The sequence below is a fragment of the Schistocerca cancellata genome, chromosome 7 (assembly GCF_023864275.1).
Source record: "Schistocerca cancellata isolate TAMUIC-IGC-003103 chromosome 7, iqSchCanc2.1, whole genome shotgun sequence".
NCBI classification, from domain to species: domain Eukaryota; kingdom Metazoa; phylum Arthropoda; class Insecta; order Orthoptera; family Acrididae; genus Schistocerca; species Schistocerca cancellata.
In genome coordinates this window covers 295690400-295715754 of record NC_064632.1, presented here as the reverse complement: position 1 = coordinate 295715754, position 25355 = coordinate 295690400, and the positions used below count along the sequence as shown (strand labels likewise).

At 42.5% G+C, this 25355-nt stretch overlaps 1 protein-coding gene across 2 annotated transcripts in view; it reads left to right on the top strand.

The window, feature by feature from the left end:
* The window catches only part of LOC126092479 (uncharacterized), a 352804-nt gene that overhangs the window by 308058 nt on the left and 19391 nt on the right, over positions 1-25355 (top strand). For both annotated transcript variants that reach the window (XM_049908099.1, XM_049908098.1), the window contains exon 4: positions 9479-9612. In XM_049908099.1, the coding sequence (XP_049764056.1) occupies positions 9479-9612 (134 nt within the window). The remainder of the gene's footprint in view (positions 1-9478; positions 9613-25355) is intronic.

The following is a 25355-nucleotide window of genomic DNA, read 5'->3' as shown; positions in this document are numbered from 1 at the left end:
GATCAGTTTGGATTCCGTAGAAATACTGGAACACGTGAGGCAATACTGACCTTACGACTTATCTTAGAAGAAAGATTAAGGAAAGGCAAACCTACGTTTCTAGCATTTGTAGACTTAGAGAAAGCTTTTGGCAATGTTGACTGGAATACTCCCTTTCAAATTCTGAAGGTGGCAGGGGTAAAATACAGGGAACGAAAGGCTATTTACAATTTATAAAGAAACCAGATGGCAGTTATAAGAATCGAGGGGCATGAAAGGGAAGCAGTGGTTGGGAAGGGAGTGAGACAGGGTTGTAGCCTCTCCCCGATGTTATTCAATCTGTATATTGAGCAAGCAGTAAAGGAAACAAAAGAAAAATTCGGGGTAGGTATTAAAATCCATGGAGAAGAAATAAAAACTTTGAGGTTCGCCGATGACTTTGTAATTCTTTCAGAGACAGCACAGGACTTGGAAGAGCAGTTGAGTGGAATGGATGGTGTCTTGAAGGGAGGATATAAGATGAACATCAACAAAAACAAAACGAGAATAATGGAATGTAGTCGAATTAAGTCGGGTGATGTGGAGGGTATTATATTAGGAAATGGGACACTTAAAGTAGTAAATGAGTTTTGCTATTTGGGGAGCAAAATAACTGATGATGGTCGAAGTAGAGAGGATATAAAATGTAGACTGGCAATGGCAAGGAAAGCGTTTCTGAAGAAGAGAAATTTGTTAACATCGAGTATAGATTTAAGTGTCAGGAAGTCATTTCTGAAAGTATTTATATGGAGTGTAGCCATATATGGAAGTGAAACATGGATGGTAAGTAGTTTGGGCAAGAAGAGAATAGAAGCTTTCGAAATGTGGTGCTACAGAAGAATGCTGAAGATTAGATGGGTAGATCACATAACTAATGAGAAAGTATTGAATAGGATTGGGGAGAAGAGAAGTTTGTGGCACAACTTGACCAGAAGAAGGGATCGGTTGGTAGGACATGTTCTGAGGCATCAAGGGATCACCAATTTAGTATTGGAGGGCAGCGTGGAGGGTAAAAATCGTAGGGGGAGACCAAGAGATGAATACACTAAGCAGATTCAGAAGGATGTAGGTTGCAGTAGGTACAGGGAGATGAAGAAGCTTGCACAGGATAGAGTAGCATGGAGAGCTGCATCAAACCAGTCTCAGGACTGAAGACCACAACAACAACATAAAATCCAGCTCTTGGTGTAATTAACTTGCGTAGAAGTCGTCAAGGTGTTAACACCGCCGAACATACATCGATAAGTGAATCGAATACTTGAACGCTTTCACCTCAGGTGGCGCGTTTGTAAGTGTACCTCCTTGACGCCGATCAGCATCTGTGACCCGCATGCGCAGTACCGCCGCGGTTGAGTGTATAAGACACCGCTTGGCACCTTGTCAAATGGCTCTAAGCACGATGGGACTTAACTGCTGTGGTCATCAGTCCCTGCGAACTTATAACTACTTAAACCTAACTAACCTAAGGACATCACACACATCTATGCCCGAGGCAGGATTCGAACCTGCGATCGTAACGGTCGCGCGGCTCCAGACTGTAGCGCCTGGAACTGCTCGGCCACCCCCGCCGGCCCTTGTCGTCATCCTTGCGTCTCGCACTGTGGGTGGCTGGAAGGTACCGTACGCGGCCGAAATATCAATGGAAGAAGTACTGTTTGTGCTGCTGCATGCCTGAAATTTAAAGTTAAAAATGCACAATATTATATGTTATTTTTAATCCACGTAGAACCTGTCACGTTACTTCCAATGATGATGCAGTGCCTGAAAACTAAAATGAAGTACCCAGACGGTGAGAATGAAACGAAATGACAACTCATGGGTTACCTGAGGATTACAATGTCGCATTGAATTTACGAAGAACTTGGCAGTATGGGTCGACTTAGTGGTATTATATACACTCCCTTTGGCCTGGATGCATGTACTGATTTAGTTGGGAAAGGTCAGAAAGCCATTGCGTCCCCTCCTGAGGCGAGCTGCCCCATAACTCTTATATCTGTTCTTTGATTCCCTCGATACTGTCACTGGGATGGAGTTGATGTTTTATCAGGGGATAACTGAGCACCACGCTGAAACTTAGTGCCGTGTGTGGACGAGCATCATTCTGTTGAAAACTCGCCACTACGATACTGTCATAGGAGAGGCAATGCTTGAAAACACGGGCTGTCCGCGACGTTCTGATGTGCCATCAAGAGTTCTTTCAGTCATTACGTCCGCAGCTCGTGGTCGTGCGGTAGCGTTCTCGCTTCCCATGCCCGGCTTCCCGGGTTCGATTCCCGGCGGGTCAGGGATTTTCTCTGCCTCGTGATGACTGGGTGTTGTGTGATGTCCTTCGGTTAGTTAGGTTTAAGTAGTTCTAAGTTCTAGGGGACTGATGACCATAGCTGTTCAGTCCCATAGTGCTCAAAGCCATTTGAACCATTTTTTCAGTCATTACAAGCCGTGACCCGAAGTCATATACGATGGCTACGACAATATGACACTATGACTAAGAACGCAGGGCGTCTCCGAAACATTATAAGAAGAAGAACTCTACCCAGGTTGGCGCCATACTCGCTGAGGATTGTATTTGGGATAGAGCAGAACCGCAGTTCATTGCAGAACACAGTGCAATGCTACGCATCAGCAGTCCATGCTTTCCAATCATAACACCACTTCAGACACAGCCATTTGTACTGCGGTGTTAGAGGCGACCTACGCATGGGACTATAACAATTATTGTAATAGGGTCACTCAATGAGTGGTACCGAAGATTATGCAGTGTTGGGCAGTATGTTGCCATGGGACTTTGAGAGGCGAACGGCAAACAAAACGGAGGGATATGATATGATTCCCTCAAAACACAAGGATGCTATTCCGTGTCAAGAAGCAAAGCGGCAGTCGGGGAGGGACGGGTGAAGTGAGCGGTAGCGTGTCGGGCATAGATCCCACTGGTCATGGGATATTTACGAGCGACACATTAGCTTTTACGTTGAGGGTCGACTGCCTGCAGGGTCTTCCTGCACTTCACTATAGTTTTCATTGCGACTTCTTTGCGTACAACAGCATCATCCAGAAAAGTCTTCGTGGAGCTCCCGAAGTTACCCACTACGTAACGTGTAAGTACTATAAACATTGATGAACCATCCCATAACACACGCCGGAGTAGCTTTTATGCCTAAAGATTTTTCTCCATTAATAACAGAGGTCAGGTGGTCTAGAGATAGTGTCTTTGACTAGTAATCAAAACGTTCTGGGTCCCTGGTTCGAACCCAGCATTGCAAAAATCTGTATAAAAATCTTCAACAATCCAGAATCAGATTTTCACTCTGCAGCGGAGTGTGCGCTGATATGAAACTTCCTGGTAGATTAAAACTGTGTGCCCGAGCGAGACTCGAACTCGGGACCTACACTTCTGGAAATGGAAAAAAGAACACATTGACACCGGTGTGTCAGACCCACCATACTTGCTCCGGACACTGCGAGAGGGCTGTACAAGCAATGATCACACGCACGGCACAGCGGACACACCAGGAACCGCGGTGTTGGCCGTCGAATGGCGCTAGCTGCGCAGCATTTGTGCACCGCCGCCGTCAGTGTCAGCCAGTTTGCCGTGGCATACGGAGCTCCATCGCAGTCTTTAACACTGGTAGCATACCGCGACAGCGTGGACGTGAACCGTATGTGCAGTTGACGGACTTTGAGCGAGGGCGTATAGTGGGCATGCGGGAGGCCGGGTGGACGTACCGCCGAATTGCTCAACACGTGGGGCGTGAGGTCTCCACAGTACATCGATGTTGTCGCCAGTGGTCGGCGGAAGGTGCACGTGCCCGTCGACCTGGGACCGGACCGCAGCGACGCACGGATGCACGCCAAGACCGTAGGATCCTACGCAGTGCCGTAGGGGACCGCACCGCCACTTCCCAGCAAATTAGGGACACTGTTGCTCCTGGGGTATCGGCGAGGACCATTCGCAACCGCCTCCATGAAGCTGGGCTACGGTCCCGCACACCGTTAGGCCGTCTTCCGCTCACGCCCCAACATCGTGCAGCCCGCCTCCAGTGGTGTCGCGACAGGCGTGAATGGAGGGACGAATGGAGACGTGTCGTCTTCAGCGATGAGAGTCGCTTCTGCCTTGGTGCCAATGATGGTCGTATGCGTGTTTGGCGCCGTGCAGGTGAGCGCCACAATCAGGACTGCATACGACCGAGGCACACAGGGCCAACACCCGGCATCATGGTGTGGGGAGCGATCTCCTACACTGGCCGTACACCACTGGTGATCGTCGAGGGGACACTGAATAGTGCACGGTACATCCAAACCGTCATCGAACCCATCGTTCTACCATTCCTAGACCGGCAAGGGAACTTGCTGTTCCAACAGGACAATGCACGTCCGCATGTATCCCGTGCCACCCAACGTGCTCTAGAAGGTGTAAGTCAACTACCCTGGCCAGCAAGATCTCCGGATCTGTCCCCCATTGAGCATGTTTGGGACTGGATGAAGCGTCGTCTCACGCGGTCTGCACGTCCAGCACGAACGCTGGTCCAACTGAGGCGCCAGGTGGAAATGGCATGGCAAGCCGTTCCACAGGACTACATCCAGCATCTCTACGATCGTCTCCATGGGAGAATAGCAGCCTGCATTGCTGCGAAAGGTGGATATACACTGTACTAGTGCCGACATTGTGCATGCTCTGTTGCCTGTGTCTATGTGCCTGTGGTTCTGTCAGTGTGATCATGTGATGTATCTGACCCCAGGAATGTGTCAATAAAGTTTCCCCTTCCTGGGACAATGAATTCACGGTGTTCTTATTTCAATTTCCAGGAGTGTATATCTCATTCTGGAAACATCCCCCAGGCTGTGGCTAAGCCATGTCTCCGCAATATCCTTTCTTTCAGAAGTGCTAGTTCTGCAACGTTCGCAGGAGAGCTTCTGTAAAGTTTGGAAGGTAGGAGACGAGATACTGGCAGAAGTGAAGCTGTGAGACCGGGCGTGAGTCGTGCTACGGTAGCTCAGTTGGTAGAGCACTTGCCCGCGGAAGGCAAAGGTCCCGAGTTCGAGTCTCGGTCGAGCACACAGTTTTAATCTGCCAGAAAGTTTCATCTTCAACAATGTCGGAAGAAGGCTTTCACCATACGGAGTCACTCTTGTTTTGCCAACGGCCTTGGCGACTTTGATGACAGGAACAAGATTGGGTTACAAAATGAATTGAAATAAAATCACGAGAAGGGCTTGGACTTCATATAACGCGATAAAAATCTTCCAATATTGTTAGTATATGTAAAGAACGGCAATGGCACAATCTAATCGCCTTCCAACCCTAACTAACCGACGAATTTCCTGTGTTGTAATGGTTAAATGACAAGAGAATTTCGATATCGTTACCACTAATTGATGCGGGTGCGCCAGGGCAAACTGAATTTTATTGGTCAAATTATCCTTAATGTGTTTTATTTAGTATACGTAGATATTACTTTCAGTTACATTGCAACATGTGATACCTCATGCTTGTAGCAATCATCTAAATTTCTTACTGGTTACGCAGATGTGCTCTTCAGCTTCAATTTTTTTAGACTGTTCTTTGTTTCCATCGCCACCAAATAGCGACGTTGATATGTACTCTGATAGGGCTGGCATAGATGCTGTCTGCGTATTCCCTCGTTCAACGCGTTCACAATGGAGCCATGTCAAGTGGATATCGTGTCAAAACTGTCGGTCAACGGCGCCTATACATCCAGCCGCTCCGGCCTAAACAGGCTGTCGATTTCAGTTTATAAAGCCTTCTGTACGCTCCGACAGCCGAAAACTCATAAACAAAACTTAACTCTCAGGAGAGATTATGTGTGATGGTTTTCGAGAGTACGGGGAATTTGGCTTTCCTTGAAGAGATTTGTTTGGGTTCCCAGTGTGACAGTGTATCAGCTGACACACGGCAGACTCACGTATACTGAACTTTGTATCGCTACAGTGCGGCGCTTATACAAATATGTGTCAACAAGCTAAGCCGTTGTTTAGTAACGGGTCGGACACAAACTATTTACTCGAGCACTTTTCCGTTACTTCTGGAGTAATTTAATGTTGTATTTGGACTTCATTATTCGATCATTCGGCAGATTTTAATCTTTTTTCCTTGTTGTTTTTGTGGTCTCCAGTCCTAAAACTACTTTGATACGTATCTCCATGCTACCCTATCCTGTCCAAGCTGCTCATCCCCGAATAACTACTGCAGCCTATATCCGTATAAACCTTCTTACTGTATTCATTCTTTACTCTCCATCAACAATTCTTACTCCACCTGCCCCCACTCCTCATACTTGCCTTCGTCACCAGACTGACGATTCATGCATATTTCGGGATGTGTTCTACCAATTAACCCCAAAATTTACTCACATTGTGTCATAAATTACGTTTTTAAACATTTTGATTCAGTACCTCGCCATTAGTTACTCGATCTACTCATCAAATTTTCTGCAGCACCACATTTTTAAAAGCTTCTATTCTCTTCTCGCCTGAACTGCTTATCGTTCACTTTTCTTTCCGTACTACACTTTACCTAAACCACTTCAGAAAAGATTTTGTAGTACTTAAATGTGTATTACATGTTAACAAATTCCTCTTATTCAGAAATGCTTTTCGAGGTATAACCAGTTTGAATTTTAGGGGAATGTTGGCAAAGAGTACGCACTTATTATTTAACCGGTAGTATCTAGTAGATGAGTAGGTTAAAACAAACTTTTCTTACCACAAATTATTGATGGTTTATGTAGGAACAATATATATCAGTTAAAGCTGCCTAATTTTTAACACAAACCTAAAATATCAACATATGTAAGATACTACTCTTAGCTGCATCGTCTAGTAAGAGTACGTGACATGTAGTCAAAGAGTACGCACTAACGTAAGTCACAAAAAAATTCACCATGTCCTTCATAAACTGTGCATTCTTCATGCCATCATTCGGAACAACTAGTACACTTGAGTCAATCTTCCGCGAGAGGGTCCTTGTAGACTTCACCGCACCCTGCGAAGTTCGAAGCAACAGAGACCTCCTAGGATTCGGATCTGGTTGTTTCTGAAGATGATGGCATGGTTAAGTTCAGATTAGACCTAGAGATTCTACGTTGTTCGTTACTGCTATTTTTTTATCTTGGTTTTGTCTAGTTTCACTTGTTCTTCTAACAAAGCATTTCTGTGGAGACACTCAGACAAAATCTCGGATTTGTTTGCCATTTTCTAATTTTTGTGGGTCGGCCACATTTTGATAGTGGATAAATACTGGATAGGCCTACATCTACTCGTACAACAGCACTCTGAACTTCATTTGTGTTACGTTCCAGGGTTTCTTTTTTCCTGGTAACTGCACAGACTAATCATCTGTGACTGAGGAACAGCACTTGGCCGTTGGCTCCTGTTGAACTCCTCTGCCTTCTTTAGTTGTTGGTAATTCGGCTTAGTGATTTGTGATGAGCAAAGTCTTCTGCCGTGAAGATATCCTGATTCAACGGGAATATTCCCGTTGAAGGATTTCTCAATTGTTTGGATTGTGGCTACTCCAGAATATGCAGCTAGAAACAAAGTATTCACATCTATCTGCGCAATGGGTCTCCATGGATTAGTAACCATTAGAAACAAAGATGGAGAGAGGAGGAAGGGGGGTTGGGGGGTAAGAGTTTAAGAGCATGCTCGTAGTCTTCCCTGCTATCTTGCAGTGTACTCTTAACCAATGCGCAACACAGTTCAAAAAATACCACAAATGGCAGTCTCTTCTTGATTCCGCTGTTTGCCGTGCCGTGGTTTGTTCCTCACAGATCGGTGATTATTTTGGCAAACAATTTTATTTTCTAGTGCATACATAGACAGTGCTTATTGCTTACGGTGTATGACTTAAAGATATATAATTTTAAACAAAAACTTCTATTTCCTTCTATAACCCATAAATATGGTGAAGCTCTTCAAGATTACATGTGATGGCATCGCTACAGAAGCACCAGCTAACTATAGTTTTTCGTTGTCCGTCAGTGTTGCCATTGTAGAGGAAATGCCACTGTGAGTGAACTCTTACTGGGCGCGCGCTCTTGCCCGACATAACCCTATATTCTCTTTACTGCGGCCTTGTTTTACTGTCCAGTTAGTAAAAAACATCTACCACTTGTAGAGTCTCATTTCCTAATCTGATTCCCTTAGCATCGCCCGGTTTAATTCGACTACAGTTCATTACCGTTGTTTTACATTTATTGATGCTCATCTTATAAGCCATTTTCAAAACATCACCCATTCGGTTCAATTGCTCTTCCAGCTTTTTAGCCTTCTCTGATAGAATTACTCGTACAATATCATCGGCAAACCACAAAGTTTTAATTTCTTCTCCGTGAACTTCAATTTCTTTTCAAAATTTTTCCTTGGTTTTTCTCCGCAGATCGCACAATTTAGATGCTGAATTACTTCAGCAATAGGTTAGAATTCCATATCACTCCCTTCTCTATCATGCTTCCCTTTCTTGTCCTTCAACTTTTATAACTGCCGTCTGGTTTTTGTACGAGTTTTAAATACCCTTCCAGTCCCTGTATTTCATTCTGATACTTCCAGAATTTCAACAAGTGTATGCCAGCAAACAATTTCATAAGCTCTTTCTACATCTGCAAATGCTATAAACGTAAATTTCTTTGACGTATCTTCTAAGATAAGTCGTTAGGACAGTATTCCTACATTTCTCCGAAACTTAAATTCATCTTCTCGAATGTTGGCTTCTACCGGTTTTTTCCACTCTTCTGTAAATAATTAGTGTCATTACTCTGCAACTATGTTTTTTAAACTGATATTTTGTTTATATCCACAGCTGTCAGCACCTGTCTTGTTTTGGAACTGAAGCTGTTAAGAAGAAACAAGCAGTCTTCCTTCTTAATTCAGATATATTGGTTGCTGTACCAACCCTGTTAGGAAACGGAAAAAGTTTTGGAACAGTTAAATTCTTCGAGTGTATCATATAGCTTGCAGACAGGTGGATTTCTTATGCTGTATATAATTTTTGAAATACAAGTCTTTGTTCATTTATACTCAATGCATATTACTAAGCTGTGGAAGTCCTACATGTACGTATAACAATGACGATCATGTCTTTTTTCACTATTGGGCTGTGACTAATGGACTTCTTTGTTAGAGAGCAACTGCAGAAACAACATGGCCTGCCACAGAGATCAATTATGCAAGCATTCAAACATACAAAACTCATTTGAAGAGAAGTAGCTTACAGTATATTTTTAGAATTTTTATTATACATTTTATTACACATTATACTTGCAATATTCAAGTTATAATGAAATCGCAGGAGACACAAATTTGTCACATATTTAGCGATGCCAGTCGAATCGCAACAGGTGGAATGGTGTTTGTGCAGTAAGCAATATAGATTGTTCCCAGTCAGCTGTATGAGCGAGTGAACGTGTGCAGTATACTTGTGTGTACACTCGTGGCTGTGTTGCAGACGCTCCGCGGCAGCGGCCCCACCTGAGCGGTCTGCGCACGCGCTACCGGCCCGGGGACCTCCTCAACGTCAACTGCACCGCAGGCGCCAGCAGGCCGCCGGCTTCACTTACCTTCATAGTCAACGACGCCCAGGTGAGTGCAGTTCCCACACTGTGCGCTCTGTCTCACACGGTAACACCTGAAGAGAAGCGAAACTGAGATCAGCGATAAACTTTACATCCACTATACACACTGAATACATTGTGTGATTCAACAGCTTTTAAGAACCTTCAACATCGCAGCGTGTCAGCAATTGTTGGTTAATATATTAAAAAACTAAAGCACCTAGTGTCGAGTGTTAACCCAGGTTTCGGCGTAGATAACTACACCTTCTTCAGAACAACAATCATACACACAAGTGCCTAAGAAGACCCTTATCAATGATTAAAAGAACACCATAGCTATACATTTACAAATGAAAAAGAAAAGGAAAACACAAACAATACATATGTACAAAGTCAAAACCACTACTTAACTTAATGGTGTGCGCTCCACCTCACACCGGCCTATGTTCATTGGGCCATGACCCGCCATAAACAGCAGCTACAAACGGTCGCTCGCTTACAAGCTTGACCTGCGATCTATGCACGCGCGCAAGACGACGGAAGTTACTTGAATGTGCATGTGCATACGAATACGAGAAAGTTTATACATGGGTCGGGGCTAAATAGCCCATATATTCCCAACCGTGGATCAACGTATATCAAAAAGTGAAATGGATAGAACAAGAGACGAGCTAAATAGGAGATGAAACCTAAAAATAACCGCACACGGTTGCTATGCTAGTAAAGAAACTTATATATGAAGCTACCTTAAGGGCTTAAAACTGGATTTTTTGGAAGAAATGCAGATCTTTAAGCATCTGCAACATGCTAAACACAATATCCTCAATGACACACTCCTACTAACAAATAGAAAAGTTTTTGAAGGTTTCGCGCCTTTACTTTGTTCTTCATACTTGTACATCTTATGATCTGCGGATTATCACACGCGCGCGCTGATTGGCGAGCGCGGTTGGTCAAGCTGTTCATCTTCTTTCTTTTTATCCTCATTTTCCTTTTCGGTGAAGGTGATTTTAGCCGATTGAACATATATAAGTTTCTTTACTAGCATAGCAACCGTGTGCGGTTATTTTTAGGTTTCATCTCCTATTTAGCTCGTCTCTTGTTCTATCCATTTCATTTTTTGATATACGTTGATCCACGGTTGGGAATATATGGGCTATTTAGCCCCGAGCCATGTATAAACTTTCTCGTATTCGTATGCGCATGTGCATTCAAGTAACTTTCCTTGTCTTGCGTATACGCATAGGTAGCGGGTCAGGCTTGTAAGTGAGCGACCGTTTATAGCTGCAGTTTATGGCGGGTCATGGCACATCGAACATAGGCCGGTGTGAGGTGGAGCGTACACCATTAAGTTAAGTAGTGGTTTTGACTTTGTACATATGTACTGTTTGTATTTTCCTTTTCTTTTTCATTTATAAATGTATAGCTATGGTGTTCTTTTAATTATTGACAAAGGTCTTCTTAGGCACTTGTGGGTTTTATTGTTGTTCTGAAGGTGTAGTTATCTACGCCGAAATCTGGGTTAACACTTAACACTACGTGCTTTTTTCGCAATCGAGGCGACTTTTTAGTTTTTTAATATATGATTCAATAGCCCCTACGAATGGGTTATATGCAACCCGCGACGTCTTCATAAACCCCACGCAAAATCTGAATATTCTCTCCCCCGCTATGTGCAGATTACTAGGCCTACAGAAAAAAATGAACAGCGCTTGGTTGTAGGAAATTAAATGCAGTTAAATTTTTTGCTGGGACATATTTTCGCTGGAGGCCACGATTTTCGAGTTATTCGAGAAAAAGTAATAAAGTGACCTTGAAATACATCTCCACCCCCACACTCATCCCTCACTAGTCAACATTTTTAGTATGTAATTTCGACTACACGAATTATTTCCCACGTTCAACCTTTTTTGGTCTTCATTGACTGTTGTTATTACGTCACAGCCATAGCCGAGCACTTACAAACTGTAAAACTCAGTGGCAGTGGCCGAGCGGTTCTAGGCGCTTCAGTCTGGAACCGCGCGACCGCTACGGTCGCAGGTTCGAATCCTGCCTCAGTCATGGATGTGTGTGATGTCCTTGGGTTAGTTATGTTTAAGTAGTTCTAAGTTCTAGGGGACTGATGACCTCAGATGTTAAGTCCCATAGTATTCAGAGCAATTTGAACCATTTAAAAATCTGACAACAATTTTATGAATTTTAACACCGTAAAATAAACGATTACAACGTTGTATTTGTCAAGTCTTCCGCCTACGAAACTACTCTGCTTTGTAAAGTTTAAGTTTGGATCAAAATGTCACGAGCGTTTCTAGGCGCTTCAGTCTGGAACCGCGCGACCGCTACGGTCGCGGGTTCGAATCCTGCCTCGGGCATGGATGTGTGTGATGTCCTTAGGTTAGTTAGGTTTAAGTAGTTCTAAGTTCTAGGGGACTGATGACCTAAGATGTTAAGTCCCATAGTGCTCAGAGCCATTTTTCAAAATGTCAACACAATTAGTTTTTGTGTATTGTTTACAGCAGCCGTTTCCTTTCACAGCGTTTAAGCTTAGATGAGATTTGATCGAGTTTTCGTTCCATACACCCAAAAATGAGATGATTCTTGTGGGTGTGGAACAAGTCAGAAAATCTAAAATAAAAAGATTAATTAATAATGTTAATGAATGGCCGACTATGCTGGTGGCCTAATACCCTAAGCAATAGAGACTAAAAATGGTCGAATATCGGGGACAGTTCGTTTAGTCGGAAATTTTAGTACAGTGGTAGGAGGGATTGCCACAAACAACATACTAGAAATCCTAACTGGTGAAGGATGAGCCGGCCGCGGTGGCCGTGCGGTTCTGGCGCTGCAGTCCGGAACCGCGGGACTGCTACGGTCGCAGGTTCAAATCCTGCCTCGGGCATGGGTGTGTGTGATGTCCTTAGGTTAGTTAGGTTTAAGTAGTTCTAAGTTCTAGGGGACTTATGACCTAAGATGTTGAGTCCCATAGTGCTCAGAGCCATTTGAACCATTTTTTTTTTTTTTTTTTTTGAAGGATGAGTGTGGCGGAGGAGGTGTGTTTGAAGGTCAGGTTCGTAACATTATTCTTCATTAATTCGAAATCTAACACCTCTGGAGAAAACGTATCCCAGCGAAAAATTTAACTACATTAAATTTCCTACAAAAAAGTCCTGATCATTTTTTCTGTAGGAGTAAAAGTTTGCAAGTAGTGAGTAAAATAATATGAAAATCTTGCTCGTGGTATTTGAAGGCATTTCAGGTTGCCTGAAACCCATAGGTAGGGGCAGCTTAATCACTATATACACACACACACACACACACACACACACATCAAAAAAACTTTTGCATCACCCCAGTTCCCAGAACTCCTGAAGATATTGACTATGGATATTGTATCACAGACACAGTCCCTTTGACTGTTCAGAGATGTCACGAAAGCCACCCAAAGATGTAAACAATCATGCGTAAGCAACTCCTATCAGACGGAGGGGTCCGACAGCCAATCAGTTCCAGACATTCAACAAGGAAACAGGTACACGGCTCGTGTTGTCTGTAGTTCAACCATGCCTAGACGGTCAATACCGCGGTTCGATCGCGTCCGCAGTGTTACTGTGTGACAGGAAGGGCTCTCCATAAGGCAAGTTTCCAGGCGTCTCGGAGTGAATCAAGGAGATGTTGTTCGGACATGAAGCAGATACAGAGAGACACAGGAACTGTCGATGACATGCCTCGCTCAGGCCGCCCAAGGGCTACTACTGAAGTGGATGACCGCTCCCTGCGGATTATGGCTCGGAGGAACCCTGACAACAACGCCACCATGTTGAATAATTCTTTTCGTGCAGCCACAGGACGTCGTTTTACGACTCAAACTGTGCGCAATAGGCTGCATGATGCGCAACGTCACTCCCGACGTCGACAGTGAGGTCCATTTTTGCAACCACGACACCATGCAGCGCGGTACATATGGGCCCGACAACATGCCGAACGGATTGGCATCACGTTCTCTTCACCGATGAGTGTTGCATATGCCTTCAACCAGACAGTGGTCGGACACTTGTTTGGAGGCAACCCGGTCAGGCTGAACGCCTTAGACACACTGTTCAGCGAGTGCAGCAAGGTGGAGGTTCCTCGCTGTTTTGGGATGGCATTATGTGGGGCCGCCGTACGCCGCTGGTTGTCATAGAAGGCGCCTCAACGGTTGTACGATACGTGAATGCCATCCTCCGACCGATAGTGCAAACATATCGGCAGCATACTGGCGAGGAATTCGTCTTCATGGACGACAATTCACGCCCCCATCGTGCATATCTTGTGAATGACTTCCTTCAGGATAACGACATCGCTCGACTAGGGTGGCCAGCGTAATGGACTTGTGGGGGACTCATATGTACAATAGGTTACACCAGCAGAGCAATCGCAGTTACACATATCCTTCACCGGAACACCTGCAAATATGATATGTACAAATAATAAAAAACGAAAGAAACTAATAACATAATATCTCGCGGCCGGAGTGGAGAAATGCAACGCTAACCTAGTGAACATACATTCGCTGGATAATACAAACCCAACGACATGCCAAGATATACTGTAATACCCCAAAAACATAAACAATGTAAAACACGGTCTAAAACCTGCTACATAAATACACTCGTGTTTCACTAATATTACTCTAAAGCAACCCTTAGAGATATGACTGGCTTGCTGTAGGGTAATATCAGTGGAGCACGCTACAGTTCTGCACACTGGTTTCTTGGTGACATCTCAGGAAATTCGTTCTAATGAAGCTAATCTGGGACAGAAATATTAACAGTTGTTGTTTCAATAAAACATTAATAACTACCTCTTACTTTTTGCATGGAAGCTATTAATACCGGATGAAAAAGTGTGGTAACATGAGCTTACCAATAGAGAATTGCATCCCAGACACTCCTTTTTTTCAGCTAAGTAGAAGGTACTTGTATGAGAGATATGCAAGCTGCAAGCTTGAATGCTGAAAATAGTGTTAACAGTAGGTCCGAAACTATGGAGCAAGCTACATGGACTCTAAAACAAATCTGCAAATGCGTAAAGAATTGAGGAATAATTTTGCCACCATCAGAGGGTAAAAGTACGAAGGCTATAGGGCCGGGTTGCACGATTGGTCGTGGTAAGCATCCTAACTTCAACTAAACAATGTGTTTTTGAGCATAAATGTAGTGCACGAAACATTTGGGGTACTGGCGCTTACATTTCATAAAGATGAGTGGTGACTAAGAGGCGACGTGAAATATTAGTCTCAATGGAAATGGATATTTGGAGGAGAAGCAGTGGCACCTAAGGTATGAGTCACGCTACAGGGTTACAGTTATTGAACTACATCAAAAAGCTTAAATGTTTTACAAATTACGGAGTACACATACTTTATTGAATATATAAATGTCAGATATGCGGATTTAGGTTATGACATGTTCGATGTGCCTGCCATCATTGGTGATGATGTGGCGCAGGTAAATAGCGAAATTCTGCATGACCGGCTGAAGTGTCGGAACATCGACCCACACGATGACCTCCTGAATGGCTGTTTTCAGCTCATAAATGGTTTTGGGGCTATTGGTCTACACCTTGTCTTTAATACAGCTCCACAAACAGCAGTCACATGTGTTGAGGTCGGGAGAATATGGCGGCCAATCGAGGCCCATGCCAGTGGCCTCTAGGTCCTCTAGAGCCAGAATGCAGGACATCACTCTTCTGCTTCGACGCGGTCGAGCTACGTCTTGCATGAACCACATCTTGTCGAAATCAGGGGCACTTTGGATAATGGGAATGAAATCATCTTCCAGAACCTTCAGGTACTGTTTGGTAGTCGCCGTGCCATCAAGGAATATCGCATCGATTATTCCGTGATCGAACTGTCACCGGTTGAGGGTGAAGAGACCTCTCGATTGCGAGATGCAGATTCTCAGTTCCACAAATGCGCCAATTTTTCTTGTTGATTATCACGTCCAAATGAAAGTGGGCTTCGTCGCTAAACCAAACCATATTCACGTCAAAGTCCTTTTCGCCAATTCTGTGGACAATAGTGTTGTCTAAACAGAACCACTGTTCCATGGCCCTGGGGCTTAATGGCTGATGGGTTTGAATTTTGTCTGAGAAGACATGCAGGTTTTCAACAACAATTTGTCGCAGTGTCTCCCTATTGATTCCCACCTGTTGCGCAACTCGTCTGATCGGTTTCCTGGGGCTGGTTTGAAACACGGCGCGTGTCTTCTCGATGTTTCCAGGCGTTTTCACCCTTTTTGGAGGACAGACATTGCCAATACTGTCATCACGAACACTCCCATTCTCTCAAACCTGCAGATCAAATTCTTGATTGTTAGCACACTTAGACCGGTATCTTCAGCTGGAATTCGGTCGCAAACATCCTTTGAGCCGTAGCTGGGCTGTTACTGGTCGCATACTAGATCTTCACAAGCGCTATACGCTCAGGCATGCTGTATCGCGACATTTTCACTTCAAAATGGCCAACAAGGCGAGTGAGCGTGTGCATACCAATTTCCATCATGCCCCGCTGCCAACTGTGCAGTTTGAACGTCCTAACGCAAACCGTTCAGAAGTTATAACTATTTTATTTCACGCAGTTCAACAACTGTCACCCAGTAAATGGTATTGTATTGTATTTTATGTTAACCGGGAACCTATAAATGACGGAGAGGCTCCGCCGCAGTCGCAGCCGCAGTGGTCCACAACCACACGACTACTACCGCATTCCACTTCACCCCTCCGTCGCCCCACACCGAACCCAGGGTTATTGTGCGGTTCGGCCCCCTGTGGACCACCCCCCAGGGAACGTCTCACACCAGACGAGTGTAACCACTATGTTTGCGTGGTAGAGTAATGATGGTGTACGCGTACGTGGAGAACGTGTTTGCGCAGCAATCGCCGACATAGTGTAGCTGAGGCGGAATAAGGGGAACACGCCCCCATTCGCCGAGGCAGACGGAAAACCGCCTAAAAGCCATCCACAGACTGGCCGCCTCACCGGACCTCGACACAAGTCCGCCGGGCAGATTCGTGCCTGGTACCAGGCGCTCCTGCCCACTCCGGAAACCCGTGCGTTAGACCGATCGGCTAACCGGGCGGGCCAGTAAATGGTACTATAGCACATGGGAGGAGAGACTTATATAGGCGAGACGAAACGTCTCCTCTGAGATGAGCACTGCAAGAGGACGAATGTAAAAAGGTGTCCGTAACAAGAGAGAAATGTGTTCCCCCCGACATAAAGGAATCTTACTTTTTACGTAGAAGATAGCGCACTTTCGTGTAGTGGTGACCGTAAGATGACATATTTCCAACTAACGACAAATGTCGTTGCCTTTCGATTGTCTTCAACATTGCTGTATCTTTCATAGAGTTGTTGAAACATGCTGATAATTTGTTTTACGAGTTTTCCGAATTACTAAGATACAATGAAAACATTGACAAATGATAAATATATAATTTATAGTCGAGGGGCATGAGAGGGAAGCAGCGGTTGGGAAGGGAGTGAGACAGGGTTGCAACCTCTCCCCAATGTTATTCAATCTGTATATTGAGCAAGCAGTAAAGGAAACAAAAGAAAAATTCGGAGTAGGTATTAAAATCCATGGAGAAGAAATAAAAACTTTGAGGTTCGCCGATGACATTGTAATTCTGTCAGAGACAGCAAAGGACTTGGAAGAGCAGTTGAACGGAATGGACAGTGTCTTGAAAGGAGGATATAAGATGAACATCAACAAAAGCAAAACGAGGATAATGGAATGTAGTCGAATTAAGTCGGGTGATGCTGAGGGTATTAAATTAGGAAATGAGACACTTACAGTAGTAAAGGAGTTTTGCTATTTGGGGAGCAAAATAACTTATGATGCTCGAAGTAGAGAGGACATAAAATGTAGACTGGCAATGGCAAGGAAAGCGTTTCTGAAGAAGAGAAATTTGTTAACATCGAGTATAGATTTAAGTGTCAGGAAGTCATTTCTGAAAGTATTTGTATGGAGTGAAGCCATGTATGGAAGTGAAACATGGACGGTAAATAGTTTGGACAAGAAGAGAATAGAAGCTTTTGAAATGTGGTGCTACAGAAGAATGCTGAAGAGTAGATGGGTAGATCACATAACTAATGAGGAAGTATTGAATAGGATTGGGGAGAAGAGAAGTTTGTGGCACAACTTGACCAGAAGAAGGGATCGGTTGGTAGGACATGTTCTGAGGCATCAAGGGATCACCAATTTAGTATTGGAAGGCAGTGTGGAGGGTAAAAATCGTAGGGGGAGACCAAGAGATGAATACACTAAGCAGATTCAGAAGGATGTAGGTTGCAGTAGGTACTGGGAGATGAAGAAGCTTGCACAGGATAGAGTAGCATGGAGAGCTGCATCAAACCAGTCTCAGGACTGAAGACAACAACAACAACAACATGCAGTCGGTATGGTATATGATATGTCCTTTCTGGTGATGACTTCTCATCTTTAATTAATATAAAGCGCAAATAATTCTTTTTGTGGACGATGCTGGTATCACATTCGAGTTCACGTATCATGCATTTATCTAAAGGGCAGTATGGAACATAAACAACAGAATTGATTAATTTGCTGATTAGTACTCAGGATTATCGAATGACTAAATTGATAGAGCTTCAAACGCAAACCACGTTTTATATGTCATCTTATATCCTCCGTCTGTGTAACTTTTGATATGCCTTTGATGGTCAGTTTTGGTGAGAAAAGTGTAAAAAGTTGCCCTACTTTAGTTACGCACTATCAGTTGTTCACTTTACTTACATTCTCCTCTCCTTGTTTTTTCTTGGCTTTTCTTCTTTCTCGCAACAACACAAACACTTTTTATCACGTATTTTACACAGGCGCACTGCGTTATCCGCCATGTTGTCGACTGACAGTTTTTGTTTACATACAAATGGTTTATCTATGGACAGAGTTATATTTTTTTTTCGAAAGTTTCGAGGTTATAAGATAAGCTACTGTTTTCTAAACATTGACTTGGGTGACAGACGTATTCTAAGTACAATGCACACAATTTTTTTTTTTTTTGTGGTATTGAAGATACTAAAGTAACATAACACATTTATACAACGCAGTAATTCATACATTTACAATATAACAAAGATACAATTAAGATTTTTATGTTTTATACTATTACATGCATTTGTTAGGTTTATATTAGATTATGTTATTACTTGATTGTGCTTAGTGAGTGGTTGGATAAGTAGAGTGTGGAAGTTGCTTTGTGTACTTTACTGACAATTCTCTTGGATCGTGCGACTCGTTGGGTACACACTGCACGAAAATATCCAGTAAGCAGTGTACGTCTCGCATGCGACCAGAAGTCTCGTGCTGACAAATGGCTGTGCTTACAAAAGATCAGCCATATGAAAACAACAGTGTAATACTGGGAATATGAAGAGTCTTCCGTATCCACTGGTTCTAGCATAGAAATGCTCTAGTTATGCATCATAAAATAGTTTGTTCTCTATTTCTGTTGATCTATGGAGAACGTAAATAAATGAGCAAATAACATGACGCTACATATTTTTTGAGACTAACAAGAATACAGAGGTAGCTCTGCTGCAGCCAGACGGCCAGCACACAACGCAGCTCTGGGAGCCCGAGTCACATGTCCAGGCGGACCACGAACGCTTCGGGGAAGTCTAATTTGCATGTTATTTATCATCATTTCCATCTTTATTAACTATGCATCGGAATTCGACAGATTTGTTGCTTTCACGCTGTAGACGCACAGAAAACCTCATTTTCTATGCGGGAATTGCTAACGGCTTCGTTATGGATATCACAAAGACTACCTCCAACGTGAGGCATTGATTAACGCACACACACACGGACCTACAGACAGCGACGCCTAAATAATATTTCGACACGTCATACAACTGTGAGTGGGGGAGGAGGAGAGGGGCGGCAACTGTCTTTAGGACAAACAATTTTTTCTTTTTTTTGGCGACTTCAAAAATATTTTGCTTCGTTGCGTTACTCTCTATTGATGCATTATACAGGGTGTCCCAGCTATCTTTTCCACCCAAAATATCTCTGGAACAATAACAGCTATTGGAAAACGACTTTCACCAGTATCAATGTAGGGCTGGGGCCCATGAATGCACATATTTGGAAACATTCTAAAACGAAAGCATATGTGTTTTTTAACACAAACTTACGTTTTTTTAAATAGACCTCCCATATTTTTTCTTCAGCAATCCACAGCATGACAAAGCACATACACAATGGCGTTGATTGCATCGCAATATTCTCATTACATCCCGAGATATTGAGACGCGAAGTTGACGCTTGAAACACCCGACATGCGCTGCTAGCGCACGTCCTGAGGCTCAGGCGTGAACCTCATGCTGCCCGTAATCGCGATGTGATTGACATGCGTAATCACACTTCCATATTTATCAAGAGGTCGGAAACGAATAATATGGTCTGCTGCCATCCTGCATTAACGTCGTATATTCCAGCAGGTATTTATCCCATAGTCTAGGGGTGATGCGGTTCTGTAACATGACAGGCACAATGGGTCATATAACGCATTAGATAAACCTTATTTTGGGTGTGCAGGATAAATAAGACAACCTGACGGGTGTACATAGATCGGTACTGGTTCATTTTGTGTACGTAGATACGTAAAACGCGCAAGAGGGAAACCATTATGTGCTTCTGAGAGTTGATGGCAGCAGACCGTATTATTCGTTTCGGACCTCTTGATAAGTATGGAGGTATGATTACACATGTCAATCACATCGCGATTACGGGCAGCATGGGGTTCACGCCTGAACCTCAGGACGTGCGCTAGCAGCGCATGTCGGGTGTTTCAAGCGTCAACTTCGCGTCTCAATATCTCGGGATGTAATGGGAATATTGCGATGCAATTAACGCCATTGTGTATGTGCTTTGTCATGCTATGGATTGCTGAAGAAAAAATATAGGAGGTCCATTTAAAAAAACATAAGTTTGTGTTAAAAAACACATATGCTTTCGTTTTAGAATGTTTCCAAATATATACATTCATGGGCACCAGCCCTACATTGATACCGGTGAAAGTCGTTTTCCAATAGCTGCTGTTGTTCCAGAGATATTTTGGGTGGACAAGATAGCTGGGACATCCTCTATAAATCCAGAATGCCTGAGGCGCACTACGCTTGCACGTTTCGTGCGTTATCATATACAACGACTTAACGGCAAAACGTGCTGTTCCCACAGCTAACTGATATCTTCCCAAAGGTTGGCGACTAGCCTGAGAAAGTTAGAAATACAGAGGGAAGTGTCCAAAACAGGACCCCCATTGTGTTTTTAATTTTAAAAAATAGAAAATAATTAAAAATATATTTTAAAAGCGTGTAATATTAACTATTTAGTGTTGTGCACTATCTACATTTTATTCTTGGAAAATATAATTAACTGTCACTATAAAAAAATTATTTTCAAGAACTTTACACTTAGTGAGCTTGAAAAATAAATGCAAAAATCGGACGTCTTCTAAAAATAGCCAAAATAACATTAAACAAAATTAGAAAAAGGTATTAAACCTTATAAAAGTAAGTATAAAATAAAGAATTACATAGTAAGCATAAAATAAAGTTTTCTAGAGCATTGCAGAGTTCCTCTATGTTTTCTTTGCTTCCTCACCCCAGCCAACGTTCGGTGGGCCGCAGGCTCTCAGGTGAAGAAGGAGTGGTTATCCCCGCCGAAACCTAGGTCAACATCCGGTTTCTATTTGCAATCGAGGCGGATTATTTATAATCATTATATTACCTTCTTGTTTTTCGAATTATGATCAGTAATATCAACACTGCAAAAGAAGCAATCATCAGAATGATTTCTTGGCTCCCTCCTTATCATAGGACCATTTTCTCAGATCTTCACCACGCACATAACATACCTTATATGGCGCCCAATATTTATCTTGATCACCTTTTTCACAAAGTCTGTAATGTTTCTTTAGTGTTTTTTAATCGAAAATTCACCACAAATATAACAGAAACTGTCAGCAGAGTTTTTACACTCACGATTAGACATTGTACTGAGCACATGTCCTGAAAACGGGAAAGTGAGGTTAGGTTGACAGTAAACAAAACACCATCTCTTAACATAAATATAGAATCGACCTTTTTTACCAGAAAATGTTTTTCAGCAGTGTTACCAATGTCATTTACATTCATTACACCTTCTTTCTAAATTATTTTAACTATATAAAATCTGTTAAATTCTTTAAGAAATTGATAAATTTAATTAATTTAACTGTAAAATGTGGAGAAATGGTGGGTGATACCATTTTTTAAGTAACCTATTTGGACTTCCCACCCTAAAAAACATAAGAATAAGGTATTTTCAGAAAAAAATTTCCATCCTGCTGTGTGTACTTCATTATATCTTTCACATGAGTTTCAGGCATCCAGGTTTCTCATAAGGGTTATATCGGTGAAGTGCGAACGTAAAGGACAACTTCCGTCACCGTTGTGGCGGACCAAAGGAATTACGTATCAGACAATCTCTGAAAGCTACAGTTGTGGATCACTTGTCAGGCTTCATCTCTGTTGCAGACGATTTCTGCTATAGCAAACCCAGGCAGAGCGTTGCGCCGATGGGACTATGTTGTCGTATGTGTGCTTTTTCTGTACTTAAGTCACTGATCATATAGATAAATGCACAATGTCGCTCAGACTGAAACAGACTATGGAATCATCGGGTTGTGGGTGAGTGAACATATTTCGTGCAGTGATGAGCACATTATATCATGATGCACGTAGGCCTATGTCTGTCCTGTGGACGCCTGACGAATGGTATTTACTTGAAGGTCTGGTCACAGCATTCTTCGTTAATAAGTGTTAAGAAAGGGAAAATATAGCTTAAGCAAAAAAGAAAGTAGCCAAACAATCTATCAAGAAGGAAATTCAGAAGAGAGGCGGGTCTAAAAATACAGAATGGAGGAATTTCAATAGCTGTCAAGCAAAAACGAGTAACGTACCTAAAAATTGTGCAGAATCTCAACTCAGAAAATGAAGAAGAATATAATAGATGTAGAAATAATAACAGGGAAACTGAAGCAAGTACCTCGAGATAGATTAATAAAGTCAATTGAAGTCTGGGTCCGTGGGACCCAAGAGATAGTTTATAACTTAATAAAACTTATTAATAGTGATGATGAAATTTCCAGTGTAAATGTAATGACAAAAGAATCATTGATCGAGAATTATAAAAAATTATTGTACAATGACAGTCAAAGCGCGTGTTAAGAAGATCAAAGCATAGATAGTGGTGCTGCAGGAATTAACCCAGTAGATATAGAGGGATTTAATACAGCAATGAAAGCCTTTTAAAAAAGGACATCCACAGCGTTAGATAAAATAATGTGGAGTTGTTCTAATATGATGGTTTGGTTATTAAATTCAAGTACCTACATTTAATTAACCTTGGCTGGGAAAGGAAAATCATACGCAAGGAATAGAGAAAACTGTATGTAATGTCACTTTTCAAGAAAGGTGATAGCTCTTGTATTAACTACCGTGGAATTGTTGGTAATGGAATATATGCTAAACAGCAAACAATAGGCATAAGATCATAACGAACTCTCTTTTACAGGAAGAACAATGTGGATTCAGAAAAGAGAGATGTTTCATAGACAATTTATTTGGCTTTAAACAGATATTGGAGAAGAGAAGAGAATTTAATTTACATCACCTTCATTGATTTTGTAGGAACTTCTATATGTACGAAGAAATTTGGTAGTGAAAGTAACATGTGCATGCAGGAATAAAACCGAATAACAAAATTTACATAAATACTATGCTTTACAGGGACGGTCAATTCGTCCTGCAGGACGACCAAGATAAGCTTCAGAAATTATTAAACTTGCTAAATATCATTTGTAAAAGTTGTAATTTTTAAGGACGGTATGAGGAAAACAAGTGTTATTGCACTGCAAGGAAAATACCCACTAGAGCCAAGTTGGTAATTGACGATCAACCAATAGGACAAGTTCCAAGATTCGCTTATTTTGGTTTTGAGTTATCTTTTAACGTCTATGATGAAGGGAACATAAAGCTAGATCGACTACAGTATATGTATGGAACAATACGGCGAACATTGAAGGGTACGTAAGAGAAGAGGCACAACATACATTTTGTCAGACTATGTCTGTGACACTATTACTGTATGGAAGCAAGATGTGAGTCACAGTCACCTGAAGAGTAGTTCCTCAGATCAGTTAAATGAATTCAAAGCCATTGTAATGTCGTTGACTAAATTCTGTTTCACATCTTCGCAGTCTGTCTTCAAGTTTTGGCTCCCCTATCATGTTCATGTGAACTGTACCTACCGCTTCTTCATTCATGCAAGTAGTGGAAGACATACAGCAACAATCTGTTTATAGTCTTTGTTTTATAGCGTGAGTTTGTTAAGGAATCGTTTACGGTGTGTTCCAGAAGGAATATTCAGTATTCAGGGATATAACGGGATCAACCATCCGAAACAAAAAGTCTAGTAATCATAGGCTCTAAAATAGATACCTTCAGAGCTAAAAGTACTTGTTCATCTTCGCTACTGTGGAACAAATCTCTTCTACTGCACGTTTTTTCACTCTTCTGACTTGTTTTGGTGTGATCAGCTACTACTTACTCTCCTGTGCCAACCTTTTCATCTCAGAATAGTACTTGAAACCTACGTCCTTAATTATTTGCTGCATGTATTCCAATCTCTGTCTTCCTCTACAGTTTTTACCCTCTACAGCTCCTTCTAGTACCATGGATGTTATTGCCTGATGTCTTAACAGATGTCCTTTCATCTTGTCCCTTCTTCTTGTCAGTGTTTTCCTTATATTCTTTTCCTCGCCGATTATTCCTGATCCGGTTCTTCCACAAAACATGCTTCACTGCCATACAAGCTGTGTTCCAAACATACATCGTCATAAATTTCTTGTTCATGTTACAGCGTATGTTCGATACAAGTAGACTTCTCTTAGACAGGAATGCTCTTTTTGGCTATGCTAGTCTGCTTTTAGGAATGCCCTTTTTGGCTGTGCTAATCTGCTTTTTACGTCCTCCTTGCTCCGTCCGTTATGGGTTATTTTACTGCCTAAGCAGCTGAATTCTTTAGCTTCAGTTGCTTCCGACAACCAATTCCGATGTTACGTTTCTCGGTAATCTCGTTTCTGTTACTTCACATTACTCTCTTCTTCAGTTTACTCTCAATTCATATTCTGTACTCATTAGACTGTTCATTTCATTCAACACATCCTGTAATTGTTCTTCACGTTCACTCAAGACAGAAATGTCACCAGCTAATCTTATCATTGTTATGCTAGTGCGGAACCTTTCTTTTGTTGCCGTCATTGCTTCTGCGATGTAGCGGCTGAACAATAGGTTCTAAAGACTACATCCCTGTCTTAAACCCGTTTTAATCCGAGCACTTCGTTCTCGGTTTTCCACTATTACTTTTCCTCTTGGATCTTGTAGATACTGTGTATTATCCGTCTTTCCTACAACTGACCTCTATTTTTCTCAGAATTTCGTACATCCGGCATCATTTTACATTGCCGAACGCTTTTCCAGATCGAAGACCTACGAGCACTTTTTCAGTAGAATTGATTTGTTTCACAATAGTGGAGACGAACGAGTGCTCATAGTATGGACTTCTGAGTTTATGTCCACTAGATTTTGTTACTTGTAATGGTCGTCACTGTCACATCCCTGAATACTGACCATTCCTCCTACACTTCGGTAGTTTTAATGCA